Source organism: Myxocyprinus asiaticus, chromosome 7, assembly GCF_019703515.2.
Source record: "Myxocyprinus asiaticus isolate MX2 ecotype Aquarium Trade chromosome 7, UBuf_Myxa_2, whole genome shotgun sequence".
Classification (NCBI taxonomy): Eukaryota; Metazoa; Chordata; class Actinopteri; order Cypriniformes; family Catostomidae; genus Myxocyprinus; species Myxocyprinus asiaticus.
The window spans coordinates 19,434,201-19,448,633 of NC_059350.1; the positions used below are offsets into that span (position 1 = coordinate 19,434,201).

A 14,433-nucleotide genomic window follows, 5' to 3' on the forward strand; every position below is an offset into this window, starting at 1 on the left:
CTCTCCAAACATAACGCTTATGGTTGTGACTATAAAGCTCTATTTTGGTCTCGTCACTCCAAATTACAGTGTGCCAGAAGCTGTGAGGCGTGTCAAGGTGTTGTCGGGCATATTGTAACTGGGCTTTTTTGTGGCATTGACGCAGTAAAGGCTTCTTTCTGGCAACTCGATCATGCAGCTCATTTTTGTTCAAGTGTCGTCGTATTGTGCTCCTTTAAACAACCACACCATCTTTTTCAGTGTGAAAAAGGTTACCTGTGGGTGTTTCTTTGTATCCCGAACAATTCTTCTGGCAGTTGTGGCTGAAATCTTTCTTGGTCTACCTGAACTTGGCTTGGTATCAAGAGATCCCCGAATTTTCCACTTCTTAATAAGTGATTGAACAGTATTGACTGGCATTTTCAAGGCTTTGGATATCTTTTTATAACCTTTTCCATCTTTATAAAGTTCCATTACCTTGTTACGCAAGTCTTTTGACAGTTCTTTTCTGCTCCCCATGGCTCAGTATCTAGCCTGCTCAGTGCATCCACGTGAGAGCTAACAAACTCATTGTCTATTTATACACAGACACTAATTGCAATTTAAAAAGTCACAGGTGTGGGAAATTAAACTTTAATTGCCATTTAAACCTGTGTGTGTCACCTTGTATGTCTGTAACAAGGCCAAACATTCAAGGGTATGTAAACTTTTGATCAGGGCCATTTGGGTGATTTCTGTTATCATTATGATTTAAAAAGGAGCCAAACAACTATGTGATAATAAATGGCTTCATATGATCACTATTCTTAAATAAAAGACAGTCTTTTTGCATGATCAGTCATATTTGCAAAATTAATGCCAAAATTTCACAATTTCTGCCAGGGTATGCAAACTTTTGAGCACAACTGTATATAGACACATACATATACACTGCCTGGCCAAAAAAAAAAAAAAAAAAAAAAAAAGGTCACCGTTTTGATTTAAATAAGCAGATACTTAAGAGCCTATGATTGTATCATTATTGCAGTGATTAATATGTTTCAGCTGGCAACAATTATTTTAACCCTAACTGATGCAGTGTGTAGCTTCTCATTTCTTAAACAACCATGTCGGAAGATGTATCCCATGGTCGTGGAAAAGTTGTTACTGTGTTTCAGAAGGGGCAAATTATTAGCCTGCATCAAGCAAAGAAAACATCTAAGGAGATTGCTGAAATAACTGGAATTGGGTTAAGAACTGTCCAAAGCATTATTAAAACCTGAAAGGGTAATGGTGAGCCGTCAGCTTCGCGGAAGAAATGTGGTTGGAAAAAAATCTTGAGTGATCGTGATCGGAGATCACTAAAACGTTTGAAGTCACATTGTAAAATATTGACAGTAGAACTCACGGATATGTTTAATAGTGAAAGTAAGAAATTTCCGCACGCACAATGCGACGAGAACTTGCAGGATTGGGACTATACAGCTGTGTGGCCACAAGAAAGCCACTTGTTAGTGAGGGTAATCGGGAAAAACAAAATACTTCAATCTGCTAGGGAGCATAAAGATTGGAATGTGGAGCAATGGAAAAAGTCATGTGGTCTGATGAGTCCAGATTTACCCTATTCCAAAGCAATGGGTGCATCAGGGTAAGAAGGGAAGCACATAAAGCGATGCACAAGTCATGCATAGTGCCCACTGTACAAGCCTCTGGAGTTATGGTGTTATGGTGTTATGATCTGGGGTTGCTTCAATTGGTCAGGTCTAGGCTCAGCAACGTTATGCAGCAATAAAATGAAGTCAGCTGACTAACTGAATGTACTGAATGACCAGGTTGACGGCAAGGGCATATTCCAGGATGACAGTGCCAAGATTCATCGGGCTCAAATTGTGAAAGAGTGGTTCAGGGAGCACGAGGAATCATTTTCACACATGAATTGGCCACCACAGTGTCCTGACCTTAACCCCATTGAAAGTCTTTGGGATGTACTGGAGAAGACTTTACGGAGTGGTTCGACACTCATGTCATCAATACAAGATTTTGGCCAAACATTAATGCAAATCTAGACGGAAATAAATGTTGTGACGCTGCATAAGATTGTCGAAACAATGCCATGACGAATGTGTACCGTTATCAAAGCTAAAAGTGTTCCAACGAAATATTAGAGTATGCATCTTTTTTTTTTTTTTTTTTTTTTTGGGCCAGGCAGCATATATATATAATGCTGAAGTTTAATTTTCTGAAGTTTTAAATATCAAAACTATTATTTTCTCTGACCTCCCAAATGCCTTGTTAATGTGATCTCCCGAAGTATTTGTGAACATTGCTTTCTTTTTGTCAGGCCACTTGGCTAGCATTTGCTTATCAAGTGTTTTATTTTCTTTGTCAACACAACATTCGTAAGGTATGGCCAATTTCAAAACCCATAATTCCCTCCAGCTTCAGCGGAGCATCTTTGCTGCATATTTGTAACAAAGAAAGACTGAAAATGTCAGTCAGTGTAATGACAAAATGATACTTTTGGATTTCTTCTGTTTTACCACACTGGTGGAATACTTTGGAGAATCTCTAGGTAACATTTTAAAGGCGCCTCTTATGTACTATTGTTTACACACTTCAATATGGATTATTGGAAGAAGCGTTGACTGTCTTTAATTCTTTGTTCTTTTTGTTTCTCTTAACTACTTTATTTCATTGCAAAAACATGCCAGTGACAATGATGTTGTTTACTACAGATCATCTCGATTTCTCTCCTAGGGAACGCATGCGGCAGTCAGCCATGTACGATCTGTGTGTGGGCATGCGGCAGGTGAGCCAGGAGTTTGTCCGTCTACAACTCACTTACGAGGAGTTCCTCGCCATGAAGGTTCTGTTGCTGCTCAGCACAGGTGAGAGTGAGTGTGTGTACACACACACATGCAGGAAAGTATTTTATACATATGTTCTTACATGCATTTCAAATAGAGTCACTATAGACAGACAGCGAGCCAACAATAGAGGAAAATGTGTGAGAACGAATGAATGGTTGGGTTCGCCACGTTTGCCTTGAGTGTGTGGGGTGTGAGATCATGAGCTTTGAGAGTGTTTTTAATATTGACACCTGTGGTGTGACCTAGTGACTGAGAGTGGGAGGAGATCTTATATAACATCACATACTCGTGACAAAATCTTGTGGAGCATCAGTTATGTCCATAAACTGCAGTGGCGGCCTGTGCATTTTAAGTCTTCAGTGTGATTCATGCCATTAAGAAAACACAGTTTCACAATGAATAAGACACTGTATGCCTATCATACATTATGTGGCAGTCAACTAATAATACCAATTGACATTTTAAAAACACGTCCTCTCATGAAAGCCAAAATCAAGGAGGTCTAATACGAAGAAAAAGCTCTCTAATAATATTTGCGATTTAAATGTTGCTTGCAATAAATTTTGTTTCGTCAGGGTACACGATTACTTTTCAAAACTTGAACCGACACTGAATGCTCCAGCAGCCTAATTTACAATTATAAAACTCCTGATGTTGCTATAACAATGGAAAAAGCACTTACCAATTTGCTTGAAGTGAAAATCAGACCTCCTTTCCTGTTTAATTAATCAATTGGATGATCATGCAGAACATCTCAGGTTTTTAAATTCATAAGGATCTCTTTCTCAGTGGTGATGACAGTGACTCATCAGCAAGATCTTGCGCTCTTCGCTTTCAAATTATGTACATCACTTAAAGCGAGATTGCATCACTCAAGGCCAGCTAGAAGGCCTGGACTGGGACATATCCTAAATACCACACCCACCAAGAACAAATAAAGCAGTCTGATTTGCTGATGAATCTGACAATCTGACTTTAGATGCCCATACATTTGCACTGTTGAGGGATTCTTCAGAAATTCTGAAGGTCTATCGGGGTTGAGCTCAGACTCATGCAGTGCTTCGGCTAAGGAGCATGTGATTTGTGAAACAGCTGACATGCTTATAAGATTGAGGGATTAATTCTGATTGGATAAACTTTTTGTTTTTTGCTATTCGATGAATTATGAGTGGAAAGTGATTGAAAATACATAGGCAAAAAGGTGAATGAGAATGAAAGGATGAAAAAAATATTTATTTATTAGGCATGTTACGCCAGCAGAGAAGGCTTTGCTGACCCTGAGAAATCGGCACTGATAAACTGGCAAATCAGGTCCCCCAGCCTTACAGTCTTATAAAACTGAGGTCAGTGAGTTTTAGATTTTGGTGTCGCAGTCATGCCAATAATTAAGAGAATTACCATAAAATCTGTTGTAATAAAGGGTTCAAATTTTCAAGTTCACAAACTTAGTTCAATAAGTTAAATGCAAAGACAGTATAAGAAGTGTAAGTTGTTTGTGTCTGAAGGCGACATTCAGTTGTATTAAATTATACACATACTTGCTTCTTAATGGCATCTTAATGAAAAGCATTTTTTTTAATTTAAAGTTTTCCATAATTACCACCACAACCTTCAAAGTAATTGCTTTTTAGCATGTATTGATTTGTTTGCAAAAACTGTAATTATCAAAGTCACATTAATTGAGACAGAAATACTATTGTTTAAACAGATATGACCTGCAGAGCATATGTTTGTTGGATGTTGTTTAATAAGAAAAGATATTGTAGAAGTTCTCAAGTTGGCAATATTTTTTACCTGAGTGCAGTGGGTGGTTAAACTCTTATAGGTATAATCAATATAATTAGTAGAATTGTGTATAATTGCCCAATAATAAGGGTTTACCTAGTACAATCCCAACTCTAAATAAAGCATAAACTAGTTACTATTTCATAATATGTGATGGTTTTGAAGCCTTTTGATAATGGATGCGAGATCTGTTTTGCCTGTAGCTCTTAACAGTAGCACACAGTCAGATCAGGTAGACAGTCACAGAAGCCAGCTCACCCCTGGGCTCACATCATTTGAGACTGAGGCAAAGTTTGAGTTTGGAATTCTCATACAGGATATATGGTTTTGGGATCCACAAACACTTGCTGATCCTCTGAAGCCCTTCCAGAGAGCCCTGATGTACTTTATAAAATCCAGTCAAGAGATGTGCACTGCTCCAAGAGCTGGAGTTTTTCCTCAATATTCCTCCAAAAAGAGGGTTTCATAGAACGTGGGAGGGTGTGGAGAAGTTTAGGCTAGCTAGGTAGTCAGGTTGAAGAGCTGACAAATCTGGTGGTGTGCTGTTTTAAAGGTGACGCTGTGTGTAATTTGTTTGATGTTATATTACTTTCTCCTATCCCACCAAGCAGAGATAGGTGCTTACACTCACCCTTATGCCATCTCAAACTCAAATTACTTTCTTCTGCAGAACACAATTGAAGATATTTTGATGAATATATGATGTAACTATATCCAAACAATGCAAGTCAATGGGGTTCAACACTTCCAAGCGCTGAAAAAAGATATAAAGGCAGCATAAAGGTGATCTATCAACTCAAGTGTTTTAATCCAGGTCTACATGCATGTACAGCGCTCTGTGTTTTTCAAGAACAGGGCGAGTTAGGAGCTATTCACACGTGTTTTTGTGTGCATCTGAGCTTTTTTTTTTACAGTAATTTTTTTTCTATTGAAATATGCTTGATGGACGTCTTTGACTGTTGCACCACATCTCACTGGTTTTTTTTTTGTGTGTTTTTTTCAGTGTTTCATGCAGGGCCGGCACGTTTTTAAATATAGTGTCAAGTTTAAAATAACTTTTTATAAATGCATCTCTAGACATCTGATTTCTGTTTCATTCGTTGAGCTGCATCTAGATTTTTTAGCGCATGTGTCACAAAGATTCGACATTCTGAAGAAGTTCAGGTTGCAAAGAGGACTTCATATGTATGTTACACTGTTACACATGATTCCAGATTGTTTTTCACCCAGCAAAGTTTTAGCACTTGATAAACAGTGAGCCAATGTTTTTTTTTTTTGTTTTTTTCTGGTTTGCAGAAAATAATTCCACAAGTTAAGTGGTAAACCATTTAAAAATCAAAGCAACCCAAAGAGGCTAATAAAACAGCAGTGTTACTCCACACACATGACAATGCTAGTGTTCACTGTTTCACAGAAATTTGAACCTGTCCAGGCAGAGAACATTTTATTCTTAAATTAAAGAATACACTTAAATTAAATTCAAAAGACATGGATTAAACCATTTGAGTCCATATGGATTACCTTTATGCTGCCTTTATGTCCTTTTTGGAACTTGAAAGTGTTGGTTTTGAGTTTGGATAAAATCTCCATCAAAAAATCTTTGTTTGTGTTCTGCACAAAACAGAAAGAAAGTTATATGGGTTTGAGGCTGCATAAGAATGAGTAAATGATGACAGGATTTTTGGGTAAACTATTCCTTTAAAATTTCAGAAAAGTGTTAATACTATGGCACTATTAAAATATTGTTCTATTTGAGTGTCCCAAACAGCCCTGCATAACAGCAGTGGCTTAAACAGAGGTGTGGGTTTGGGCCTGGGGTATCTGTTTGGCTGAACAATGGTAAATGGGGGAGTATTTGGGAAACTTGTTTGAAAACAGTTAGTATTTTTGCTATTTTGTTTGGTGACACTAGCTGTGAAGACGTTATAGTAGCTGTTTTCCTGATGCAAATTCTACAGTATAAATAAAATGTAGTTTACTTTGCTGACTTATTCCGCTATGCAGGTCTATGATGACATTGCTGTTAATTTTTCAGGGGCAATTAATTCTAACTTGATGTGCTGTTTATGATATGAGATATGCTGGGAATATTGGTTTTGTAATCTAAATAAAGAGCGATTTCTGTTTTTCAATGGAAAACCAACCCATTATTTTTTACTATCATGTGTTTTCAGAAATGCTTTGTTCTGGTTATTTTTGATGTGCTAGGCCCTCTATTGTGAGGTCTTATGGTTGCTGCAGTTTGACATGTAGAGAGAGAGAGAAATGAGAGACAGGCTATTATTCCTCTTTGACTTTGGCCAAGGTTTCAGAAGCCCTGCAGGCTCTCATTTGACCTTATTTGTGATGAAAGTGTTGACCTGCTAAAGAGTGTCACTAAACTGAATCCCCTCTCTTTTTTAATCCATTATTTATTTATTTTTTACTCAGACACTATGAAATGGTGATAGTCGTACTGAAAAATATATATTTTTATGGCAAGACACCGATGGCGTTTCCAGCAATTCGCTGGGGCTTTAAATGGCAGCCTATGGCTAATGAGGCCTATGTGGGTCAGTGGATGAGAAGAAAACGATGGGTTTAACACATACCTGCCAACTAGCAGAGGTGAAAGACACTCTTCTCTTCATTCTGCATCATGAGACCAATACACGTGTACTGGTTAAAGTAAAATGACTTGTAGAAATACTGTTTACAGTGCATTCAACAGACTGAGAAAGCTTTAGAGGGTCATGAAACACCCTGTTTCAGCACAGTACAGTTCTCACCACAGTTTTGAAAAAAATGCTAAGAAAAGTGGGCATGGTAAGCAGCAGAGTGAGGGGAAGGGGGAGAGAACACCCCAACTGTCTTTTCTCATCCAGTAAGTTTATTTAGCTTTAATGGAGTTAACTGTATCGTTTCCAAGGAATACACACTGCATTTCCCAACTTCACACAACAGCATGCGCAAATATATTATACATCGTTTTGTAAGCTCACAGTACAATCCACAATTAGACACAGGTAAATTTATATCTGTATTGTAATGCACATTTCAAAAGGTGTCCGTTGTTAATGAAGAGCATGCCACTATCAAATTGCAATGGAAGATACGCAGCTCGTACTTTTGGGTCATGCAATTCCATATTTGGGACCACTGCTTCTGATTGGCTGAGAAAGTGCCAATCTCATGAATAATATCAAAAGAAACCAATGATGTTTATGTGCTGAAATTAAGTTTAAATCTAAAAGATATATGTGACATCCATATTAATTTTTCTAAACATTGATTTCAAACCAGGAAGAAGAAAATGGGGGGGGGACCCTAAATTTCCCCTTGTAATTAAAATGAATGCTTACTATCATTGTCTTACATAATGAACACATACAAATCTGTTAATATCTAAAAAAAAAGTAAATAAAAAAAGTGTTTTATAACCCTTTAAATATCCAAAAGGACATATTGTTACTTGCAAATGTTAGACAAATTTGTAACGTTTTTGGATCAGTTCCCTTCAATGCTTAGTTTTACTAGTCCATCTGGTCCTCTTGATTAATTTAGAGAATTGCTATAAAATCAATTTAATTGAGGTTAAAATGTAGGAATATGTTAAAGCAAATTTTAATTTTGGCAAAGTATCGAGCTTAGTTCTTCAAAGAATATTCCGGGGTCAATACAAGTTAAGCTCAATTGTCAGCATTTGTGGCATAATATTGATTACCGCAAAAATATATTGACGTCCCCCTTCTTTTCTTTAAAAAAGCAAAAACTGGGTTCCAGTGAGGCACTTACAATGGATTTTAGTGTGATAAATTCACTTACTAACCTTTTCTGTGTAAAGATATAGCCAATTTCACAACTTTGTGACCATGACAATGTAATGTCAACAAACCCTAAAACCCTAAAATGACTGTAAAAGTGACCATTTAAACAACTTTACTGCTCAAATAATATAGAAGTTTTAACAAAATAATTAATGGAACTCTTTTATAAAATTATAAGCATCACATTTCTGCCTTAAAACCCTCCAAAAATTGGCCCCATTCACTTCCATTGTAAGTGCCTCACTGTAACCTCGATTACTGTAACCTCGACACTGTAACCTACAGAAAAGGAGGGACGAGTTGAAATAATTTTTTTGTGGTAATCAACATTATGCCACAAATGCTGTCGATTGAGCTTAACTTGTATTGAACCCGGAATATTACTTTAACTTGTCTGTCTGATGTTTGACCTAAATGACATAAATTCTTGCATCTTAATGGCATCTATATATACATATACCGATCAGCCACAACATTAAAACCACCTGCCTAATATTGTGTAGGTCCCCCTTATGCCACCAAAACAGCGCCATTCTGAGATGCTATTCTTCTCACCACAACCGTACAGAGTGGTTATCGGAGTTACTGTAGACTTTGTCAGTTCGAACCATTCTGGCCATTCTCTGTTGACCTCTCATATCATCAAGGAATTTCCATTCGCAGCTCTGCCCCTCACTGGATGTTTTTTTTTTTGTTTTGTTTTTGGCACCATTCTGATTAAATTCTAGAGACTGTTGTGTGTGGAAATCCCAGGAGATCAGCAGTTACAGAAATTCTCAATACAGCCCGTCTGGCACCAACGACCATCCATGCGATTATCTAATCAGCTAATCCTGTGGCAGCAGTGCAGTGCATAAAATCAAGCAGATACAGGTCAGGAGCTTCAGTTAATGTTCACATCAACCATCAGAATGGGGGGGAAAAAATGTGATCTCAGTGATTTGGAGCATGGCATGATTGTTAGTGCCAGATGGACTGGTTTGAGTATTTCTGTAACTGCTGATCTCCTGGGATTGTCACGCACAACAGTCTCTAGATTTTACTCAGAATGGTGCCAAAACAAACAAACAACAAAAAAAACATCCAGTGAGTGGCAGTGGTTAAAAAATGAGTTTTAATGACTTCAACCTATAGTCATTAAACTAAGCAGGAGTGGTGGTGGCGTAGTGGACTAAAGCACTGAACACTGAATAAAAGGTTGTTGGTTCAATCCCCACAGTCACCACCATTGTGTCCTTGAGCAAGGCACTTAACTCCAGGTTGCTCCAGGGGGATTGTCCCTGTAATAAGGGCATTGTAAGTCACTTTTGATAAAAGCGTCTGCCAAATGCATAAATGTAAATGTAGATATATACATACAGTACTGTGTTTAAACAGACAGTGCCTACAGAATAAATGTTGTTAAAACAGAAGATGGATAGATGAACAAGCTGTTTCTTAGTCAGCTGTCCAGAAGCTGAATGTCACTTTAGATAGTTTGTTGTAGGCCATGAGTGCACTTGTTCTTTAAATGGACAGGATGAAATGACTCCCTTCAACCTGAATTTGATGCCATCTTGCATTTGTCAGAAGTGAAAGTACTTTTCAGTACTTTTTTTAGGCTCAAATTTACCCTACACAAGTACACGAACGAAGACACTTCTTGCTACACAAGAACATTGTTTTCCAAAATGTGTAAGACCACGATTCATAATACAACGCAGTTACGCATTCTCAACATTGCCGCAAGAGGCGCTATACCAGTATGTCTGCTATTTGTACGCTTCTATGGTGAGTTTTCAAATCAAGAATATAGCTGAGCAAGTATGTTAAAGTTAATATATTTATAGCAACTTACCTTAATAATAGCACATCCAGTTTAATTACACAAAATTCTTGAGGGAATATTGCCCCCCTTGAGTACTGAAGTTTGTTTCTGACACAGTAACAAAAGAATGCACTTTAAGCATGTTCAACCTGACACTGAGTTGGCAATACGTTGGCAAAGCGCTCACATCTGTATACGGGAATTGTCTAAAGTAGGTTTCTTGCCTTTTCAGTTAATCTTTTAACGTAATACAAGGGAACATTTTTTACTCGAAACAGACAGACAGACAGAAAGAACATATCATGCAACCAACAGGAAGTGGTGTTGTTTTACACTTTTTGACAGTGACATCTTTTTCATTGACAGTGCCCAAAGATGGTTTGAAGAACCAAGGGGCATTTGAGGAGATGAGGGTGAATTACATCAAGGAGCTCCGCCGCTCAGTTGGAAAGGCAACTAACAATTCTGGCCAGACATGGCAGCGCTTCTTCCAGCTCACCAAGCTATTGGATGCCATGCATGAAGTGAGTATGGCTGAGTCGAAACTTAATCAACTTTTCAAACCTCTACCTCGTCATTGACCTCAGCTCATAGATCAAAGACAGAGACTCTAATTATCAGGAAAGTTTAAAAAAATAAAAAATAAATAAACTGTCTCCTTTTAGAATGGCTCTCTTAAATGGCACATGTCCGCATCTAGATATCCATACTATACCATAAAAACCATCGGGTTGAAATCTACTTTTGCCATTTTGAATCAATAATGCAGCAAAATGCACTCTTTTGCTGTTTCTTTTTTGCATCTATGAATACGTAAAAATGATCGTTACTTAATAAAATCTTGTTTAAAAGGGTTTAAAGGTAAAAAAGGTTTCCTTTGCAATAGTGATAAGAAAACATTGGAATGAAACGAGATGTTCAGATAGCACTAATATGTAAGATAAGTCTAAGCTGCTTTAAGTTGCCAGAAAGAGGATATCTAACTCAGAGGTTTAGAGTTAGTTAGAAAAATTAGTTGTCTAAATGTGAAACGTTTGACCTCACAACTACAGGGTTAGTGAGTGTCAAAAGTTAACATTTGTGTTCTATTGTATCAGTATCATTGAAAAAACATAGAGCCAATAAATAAGTTAATAAAATCAGTAACAGTTCAGCAACAAAGATAAATTGGAAAGCAAGTCTAACCAGAAAGCTTTGACAGTTGACACAGTCATGTGAGGTTTTCCCCATTCCGTTTAACTAATTCCTGTCATTTAGTGGCAGAAATACCTCATCTGATTTTCTATAAGATCTGCCATAATGACAATGAAACCTAATTTCAAGTGAAGTTCAAGCAAGGCTGTTTTAATCTCCTTGAGTCCACTATAACATGAGAGAGATAATACAAATATCAGGCACAGTTTATATACTTTGTTTCCAGTTGAAGCATAAATCAGGGCATGCTGTTTCAATTTAAGCTGTTCACTAAAAGTTCCAGTGCATTTCTATGGGTCGTTCTGTAAAGCTTGTCAGAGCCATCAACAGTGACCAAGGTGGGCGGAGCTTAGCGAAGGGTCATAGAGCCATAGTCTGGTTCCGGAAGTAAAAATCCCATTAATTTTTTCCATAGACGAATTTATTTTTAACAATAACTTATAAACCTTTAAAGGCAGACCTACCTTGAGCTCCGAGGTTGTTCATCGATGGTTCCATTGAAGCCATCAGTCTGAGATATATCATAATTCATGGTAAAAAAAAACGACATTACCCATGGTCCAGCAGAGAAAGCTTCACCAATCAGAGATCTGCGGCCAACCATGCCTGCGAAACATGCCTCGGAGCAAGCGCCTACTCCCATGACACACTACGAATGACGTAACCGAGTCAGTGCCGCTTCACCATTAAACTATTTGTACATATACTATCTATTTGTACATTTCGAAATATTTTGCAATAAACATAAAACATTGTTTCTATACTTATAATCAACAACCTAAAATCAAATGTTTTATATATTCCCATCATTTTTTTATCAATAACGTCATTCACAGTGCTTCATGGAATTGTAGTCAGTCTTGTACCTTAGTCTTTTTGTCTGATTTTCAAATACTGTTTTGCCTCAAAACAAAGTTTGTGGTGTTGTGATTTAACTCAGAGCTGGTTGCTTTGTTTCATGGCTTATAACTCTTTTATGAAGGATTTGATATAAAGTCTATTGGAAGAATGAATGGGAAAAATACTTTTGGAACCCAGATGGCTAAAAAAGTGGGCGGGCACTGTTGTGCTCTATTTGCAGGCACCATTCTGTTTGAAAAAATAAATAAATAAATAAATAAATAAATAATGCTCTGTTGGAAAGCAACCTAAACATTACTGTTATTGTCTAAATCTAATGCCTAACAAATCAGAATGAGCTTCTAAAGACATGTAGTTTTCTCTCACTGAGGCATCCATAAGAACTGACTCCCACAATAAGAACTGACTCCCAAATTATCCATATTGTGCAAAACTTGAAATGCTAAAAACAAAAACATTCATGCTTAAATAAAGGAAATAATCAGTTGACTAATTACTGAATGGTACAATTATTTCAGCAGCTGTAGATGATCAAGGGGAGTTGTAATGTCAAGACTGCATGTGAACAACAATAATAATAATAATAAACACCTTTCATGTGACTACTGAGAGATTAGATCCTCCGTTCATTTCTTCGTGCTGTTCATTTCTAATCACGCTTTGTGAAAAGAGTGCAGTTCAAAATGAAAATATGTTTCGTTTTGAACTGCACTTGTGGGTGAAGAACACTTGACAGCAAAGTTGATTTATTAATTTGTAAGATGCAAAAAGAGACATTCAAGTTCTGCCTAAAAACGCTTTGGTCAGTTAGACAGCACATCCATAAATGAGCTCCACTGCTGCTTATAGCCCTTTTTTCTTAGACATGAATACGTTTACCCAGACTCATGTTTCAATAGAACATCTGAACCTCTCTAATGAATACCATTGTCAATTTGAATCAAATGGGATGCTTCCCTTGACTGTGAAGTGTTTTTTCTCTCTTTACAGCTTGTGGGGAGCCTTTTGGACTTTTGTTTCTACACTTTCCGCGAGTCACAGGCTCTGAAGGTCGAGTTCCCTGAGATGCTGGTGGAAATTATCAGTGACCAGATACCAAAGGTGGAGTCGGGCCTAACACACACCCTCTTCTTTCATAAGAAATGACTGAAAGTTCACAAAATGAGGGAAAAATTAAGGATCAAAAGAGAGGAAAAGCAGAGGACACCCAGCCCTCGGAGAGAGAGAAACAGAGCAAGCCCGCTATGCACAAAGCAAGGCGTATCGAGAAGCTTGGTTTAAAGCCATATAAGGCTTGGGCAGTTAGGGAAGACAAAGAGGGATCTCTGTACCTGGCCAACAGAGAAGAACTTATATTTCTTGTGACAATGCGTTCCTTACCCCCAAAGACAATTCTGACAATGTTCGATATGGATATGAAGCCATATTCTTTGGTAAAGCTATAGTGCACATGCACACGCAAATACATCACACACTCTAGACATTTCCTTGACTCCCTGAATTGTCCAAACTGCCAGTAAATACATAAATACTGTTGCAGTATGTACGTTGGCATTCTTGACATTATGGGAAAATGCATTACAACCATTCTGTTTATTGCTGATTAATAAAGAAGTATAATTTTCATGAAGAGAGGATTAATTAGGGTATTTGTAAAGAGGGCATGAGGAAGAACAAACTCCAAGGGCTATAAAACTTTAAACCTGACTGATTGGTATGGTAGTTACACTTTCTTATTATTATGTTTGTTAAAACAATCAAATCTAAACTGATCTGCAATATATGATAACATTTTAATTTAAACATTTTACAAATATGTGCTAATTAAGACTTTCCTTTCATTGGAATACGGTGGAAAAAAAACAGAGTTCCATTTAATGGGCCTCATTCATTAAAAGTTTTGAGTAAATTCGTAGTAATTTGTGCGTACAATGGACCTTTCATAAATGCTTCATACTCCCCAGATTTGTTAGTAAAATATATGTTAGTGAATTCTAAACATTCGTAAATAGGGCGTGTGCACATTCATTCACAATTATCATAATCCACGGCCATGAAAATGCCATATAGGCACCAGACTCGCTAGTAAATGCTTTTAACATCTATTCAGAACAGTTTTTATGAATTAAGTGCATTCATGTCATAACATTTT

General features: G+C 37.2%; 1 protein-coding gene across 1 annotated transcript in view; it reads left to right on the forward strand.

Annotated features, from left to right (window-relative positions):
* Positions 1-13,940, forward strand: part of nr3c2 (nuclear receptor subfamily 3, group C, member 2) — a 194,120-nt gene extending 180,180 nt beyond the window's left edge. Inside the window, exons 7-9 of the mRNA XM_051702889.1 lie at positions 2,716-2,846; positions 10,593-10,750; positions 13,272-13,940. Coding sequence (XP_051558849.1) covers positions 2,716-2,846; positions 10,593-10,750; positions 13,272-13,427 — 445 coding nt within the window. The 3' untranslated portion in view covers positions 13,428-13,940. The remainder of the gene's footprint in view (positions 1-2,715; positions 2,847-10,592; positions 10,751-13,271) is intronic.
* Positions 13,941-14,433: the final 493 nt, after the last annotated feature.